Source organism: Myotis davidii, unplaced genomic scaffold (assembly GCF_000327345.1).
Source record: "Myotis davidii unplaced genomic scaffold, ASM32734v1 scaffold1461, whole genome shotgun sequence".
In the NCBI taxonomy this organism is placed as follows: Eukaryota; Metazoa; Chordata; class Mammalia; order Chiroptera; family Vespertilionidae; genus Myotis; species Myotis davidii.
The window spans coordinates 48821-54262 of NW_006291725.1; the positions used below are offsets into that span (position 1 = coordinate 48821).

Genomic DNA, 5442 nt, shown 5'->3' on the forward strand with positions numbered 1-5442 from the left:
CTATGGACTATAATACTCCACACATTCATTCCAGGAGAAAAATGGTGTGTAAGGTATAAAGTGGCAGTATAAAATTGCATATGAAGTACAATGGTTATTTTTAACCTAATCACTGGCATAAGCATAATTTGAGTATTAAACAACCTGGAGATAATCTATAATTTGTGAAAGGCAATTCCATAACATCAGGGTAATGAATGACAGGCAGGAAAAAGCAACAACTTCTTGAAGAAAACACTCAACAAGAAAGCCTTGAAGATGTCTTTCCTTCTGCACTGTTTGTAGGATGTATATATAGTCATGTCCAAATGAAGTCACGTGGGTCAACACACGTTTAAATTGATATTTATGGTGCCAGAATTTATATGCTTTTCCTCATCTAGCTCAGAAAAACTTCCTGTGCAAATATGTCTCATACTTTCTTAGGACATATTAACAATCCCATTATCTTGGGATTCTGTTTCTTCATTTTTAAGTAGTTCTTAATTAACCAATCAATGACCAGTATTTGTTAAATCTTTCATGTATGCACAAAAAATTCTACCAATTTCACACCATCAGTTAAGTCTACCTTATTACTCATCTACTTATTCATTCAACTAACAGATATTGACCACCTGCTATATGCAAGGCACTGAAGAAACAAGAGCAAGATGAAATCTCAGCTTTCACAATATGGTCTTATATTCTGACAGTGGAATGCTGTGGATATTAAATGCAATAATATTTTTACCTATTGCTATTTGCATTTCTGCCAGCTTTTTTTAATATTGTTTAGGGCTCTCAGTTATTATTGTTTAATGATTACTGCATCAGTGATAGCTTCTGCATCCATGCTTTTTTTTTTCAATGAACATTCCCCCTGAATTTGAAGAGTATACTTATCTATATGTAGAAAAATGAATTCTAATTATTCCTTTAAAGTCAATAATTTCATTTTTACTTTCTTCTTACAAACAACAGGATGAATTTTGTTTTTTATTAATCAGTTTTTCCTAAGGTAAACCAAGTTAAGTAACAGTTTATGTTACCTATATGTTCACTTTCCTCACTGTTGTCTTCCATCTTGATTTTTTTCCTTTCAGCACTGAACTCATATCCATGTTCCATTACTGGTTTTTCCTCACATTACATTTTATTACTTCCTTGCTTTAGGATATGTGGTCAACTTTGGCAACCCATTTTAGCTTTCTTATGCTCATCCTATGAAGTAATAGTTAAGCTCATGTTCTTACTTTAATCTTTCATCAGTTTAGAAAGCTTTTGGTTGCTTCATTTAGCAGTGAATTGCAGCAAAGTACTGCAGGAAGCCCTGAAAGGATCCAATTTAAGAAGTTTGGGCCCTGAGCACAGTAGGCACTCAAAAAACATGTATTTCAAGGAAAGAAATGGACCTTCTACAGTAAAACATCATGAAGTACCCTTAAGTTATAAAACTAGGAGGCAGGTAAAAAAAAAATGGAACAGTATTCTTCTTTTTTTTTTCCTACAGGATGACAGATGTCAAAACTTAGTGAAACTACGGCTGTTTTAAAGATTATTTTAAGCTTGGGTTTTTAATTTTTGTCTGTTTAACGAAACTGAATTTGTACATGTCTAAGGGTTATATACACATTAGTTTCTCTACCCTATCATCTTTCACTAAGGTTCTCTTCCTTTAATATTTAAGTATTTAAGGAAAGTATAAACAGTGGTCACATAGAAATCTTTAAGATACTTTCAAATTTCTCCCCCAAACATGGCAGTTATGGCATAATAGGAAAAGGGAAGTAAAAAGGGGGAGAGGGACCTTTTACATATGTAAGGCTTCAAAGCTGGGAAGAACTAAAAGCCTACTAAAACAGCTTTTCTATTATCCCAGGACTACTCTCTTCTGTGAAATCTCTGCTTGATGGAAGCTTTCACAAGTTACATTCACAAGGCCTCATTAAAAAGTACTTGAAATACAGTAAGAGTTGGTGAGTTACACATTTTTGAATACTCTTACTTTCACAGGGTTTCTTTCTGGAATAAATCAAGTAAAGGTTACGAAGGAATGCCTGGCTGGTATGGCTCAGTGGTTGAGCATCAACCTATGAACCAGGTCACTGTTGGATTCCTGATGAGGGAACATGCTTGGGTTTGGGCTGGATCCCCAGTAAAGGGGCATGCTAGAGGCAGCTGATCGATGAAGTTTCTCTCTCATTTATGTTTCTATCTCTATCCCTCTCCCTCCTTCTCTCTCTAAAAAATTAACTAAAAAAGAAGTGAAGTTTTCTTCTCAAATTTCACATTAAATTTAAATAGATTATATCCACATTATCAATTGATACTTCTGCTCAGTGGTATCTAACATATATTGCACTTCTTTTGAATGTGTTAACACAGAGAGAGAGTACAAAATGAAATTTAAATAATTAAGTTGTAACACCTAGAGTCTTCATATCCATTAATTACGATGTTTGGCACCTGTATGAACACGCTGATGCTGAATAAGGTTTGTACTCTGAGTGAAGGTTTTACCACATATACGGCATGCATAGGGCTTCTCTCCTGTGTGAATTCTCTGGTGTTGAATAAGGCATGTTCTCTGGCTAAAATCTTTATCACATTCATTACATTTATAAGGTCTTTCTCCAGTATGAGTTCTGTGATGTTGATTAAGTGATGAGGAATAAATAAAAGCTTTCCCACATACATTACATTTATAGGGTTTCTCTCCAGTATGAATTCTTTGATGTTGAGTAAGGTTTGCACCCTGTCTATATGCTTTCCCACATATGTTGCATTTAAAGGGTTTTTCTCCATTATGAATCCTATGATGTTGAGTAAGGTGTACACTCTGGCTGAATGCTTTCCCACACACAGTGCATTTATATGGTTTCTCTCCAGTATGTGTTCTATGATGTTGAGTAAGGTTTGCACTCTGGCTGAAGGCTTTCCCACATATTTTACAAATATAGGCTTTCTCTCCAGTGTGAGTAGTTTGATGTTGAATAAGAGTTGAGGAATGAGCAAAGGCTTTTCCACATTCATTACATTTATAACACTTCTCTCCAGAATGAATTCTTTGATGTCGAATAAGGTAAGTACTCTGACTAAATACTTTCCAACACTCATTGCATTTATACGGTTTCTTTCCAGTATGTATTTTTTGATGTTGAAGAAGGTGTGTACTCTGACTGAAAGTTTTCCCACATTCGTTGCATATATAAGGTTTTTCTCCAGTATGAACTCTCTGATGATTAATCAGTGATGAACTGTGGCTGAAGGTTTTACCACACTCCAAGCATTTATATGGTTTCTCTCCAGTATGTGTCCTTTGATGTATAGTAAGGTGTGCACGCTGACTAAAGTCTTTCCCACAGTCATCACACTTATATGGTTTCTCTCCAGTATGAATTCTCTGATGTATAGTAAGGTGTGCTCGCTGGCTGAAGGCTTTACCACACTGGTGGCATTCATATGGTTTTTCTCCAGTATGCATTCTCTGATGTGCAATAAGGGAAGAGAGGTGCCTAAACTCTATCCCACATTCTTCACATTCATAAGATTTCTCTTTGGTATGGGTGCTTTGGTGTTTCACATAGGATGGGTATTTCCTAAACTTTTTCCCACACACATTACATTTATAAGGCTTTTCTCCAGGATAAAATTTCCTGTGTACAATACCATATGAGATATGATTGAAGGTTGCCATGCTTTCGTCATATGTATATGTCTTATTATCTGAACGGGTATCAAACTGTATAATTAGGTTTGAATGTTTTTCAAAATGATTTCCATATATATCATATTTACTAAGGTACTCTCCTGTAGGATCATCTTGTGAAAAATCTGACTTCAAACAGAAATTCTTTTCATTAGTGGGAATTTTCATGAAGGTATCTGGTGTTTGCCTCTCTAATCTGTCATCATAGTCATAAGGTTCTTCCAATTTGATGGTCTGTGTTCCATCTGTTGTGTACACAGGAATATTTTTAACTGGATTACAATCTTGGGCTTCTGTTTCCCATCCTGAAATAAAAAGAATATAAAAAGGAAACTGCCAAAATAGAAGCAATATAATGAATGTGAATAAAATGCTTAAAAAACTATGGCTCGGACAACCTCATAACCTGGTTCTTAACGCTTGGGAAAGGAGAATAAAAGGGCAGGAAAACAGAAGACTAAACTGCAAATGGAGAGGCTCCTCACTATTCAACATGGGCACAGAGTAAATAAAATAGGTTAGGTCAGGTGACAGCTAAGAGAAGAGAATATAGTGGATAATACTGTGTAGGATAACTTGGGATGGCTTTAATTATGTAATTATTTATAACTAGAGGTCCAGTGCACAGGATTTGTGGGGTTGTGGCCCGCGGGGATCTGCCTGCTGTGGGAGTGACCCTCATCCTGGTCAGCCGAATGGATGTGGACCCACTGGACCCGCCCTCTGAGCAGCTGTTCCTGCTGCGCCTGCCTTGGCTGGCCTGGGGGCAGCTCCTGCGTTAAGCGCCTACCCCCTGGTGGTCAGTGCGTGTCATAGTGACCGGTCATTCTGCCGTTCGGTCAATTTGCATATTATGGTTTTATTTTATAGGATTATCTAATTTATATAATGGGTTCATAAAGTAAACATGCTATCATAACTCCTTCCAATCTACTCTGCATAATCCTACATATTATCAAAGCAATTTCATGGTGCTTTTCATACTTAAATATGTCTACTAACTCTCCTATAGCCTTAAACAACAGCTCTCAAAAGTACAGTTCCCAACCCTGGCCAGGTAGCTCAGTTGGCTGGAGCACTGTCCCAATACTCCGGGGTTGTGGGTTTGATCCCTGATCAGGGTACATACAAGAGTTAATCAATGAGTGCATGAATGGATCCCAAAGCAAACTGATGTCTGTCTCTCTCTAAAATCAGTAAGTAATAACAACAACAACAAACTTAAAAAAAAAAAAGTACAGCTCCTAGGCTGGAGGCTAAGCATCACTATCACCTGGGAATACGTTAAATTATTGCACCCCACCCAGACATACTGAATGAGAGACTTTGGAAGTGAGTCTGAACCATCTATTTTTTTAGCAGCCCACCAGGTTGTTTTGATGCACATAGAGTTTGAGGATCAGTGGCATAAAGGATAGAAGTTAAAGAGAGAGAGAAAAGTTCAAAATACCCCCAACGTGGCATGTAGTCCCAAAATACTCAAACCTTTTCTATTCTACCACACTTCATATTCAGTTTAACTTAAAGTTCAAAGTTATTCACATAACTTAAAATAATTCCTCATAATCTTCTATAGATGCTATGCTAATTACAGACTCTAAGCCTTCTCTTATGATACCTACTCTATCTATTATAAAATCTTATTTAAAAAAAAAAACAAGATGGCGGCATAGGTAGACACCAGATATTGCTGCCTCCCACAACAAATTCAAAAATACAACTAAAAGACAAAACGGACATCATCCAGAACC

The 5442-nt window shown here is 36.6% G+C and overlaps 1 protein-coding gene across 1 annotated transcript in view; it reads right to left on the bottom strand.

The window, feature by feature from the left end:
- Window positions 1–2215: 2215 nt before the first annotated feature.
- ZNF287 (zinc finger protein 287) overlaps window positions 2216–5442 on the bottom strand; it is a 17506-nt gene continuing 14279 nt past the window's right edge. Inside the window, exon 6 of the mRNA XM_006765160.2 lies at window positions 2216–3996. Within this exon, the coding sequence (XP_006765223.1) occupies window positions 2429–3996 (1568 nt within the window). The 3' untranslated portion in view covers window positions 2216–2428. The remainder of the gene's footprint in view (window positions 3997–5442) is intronic.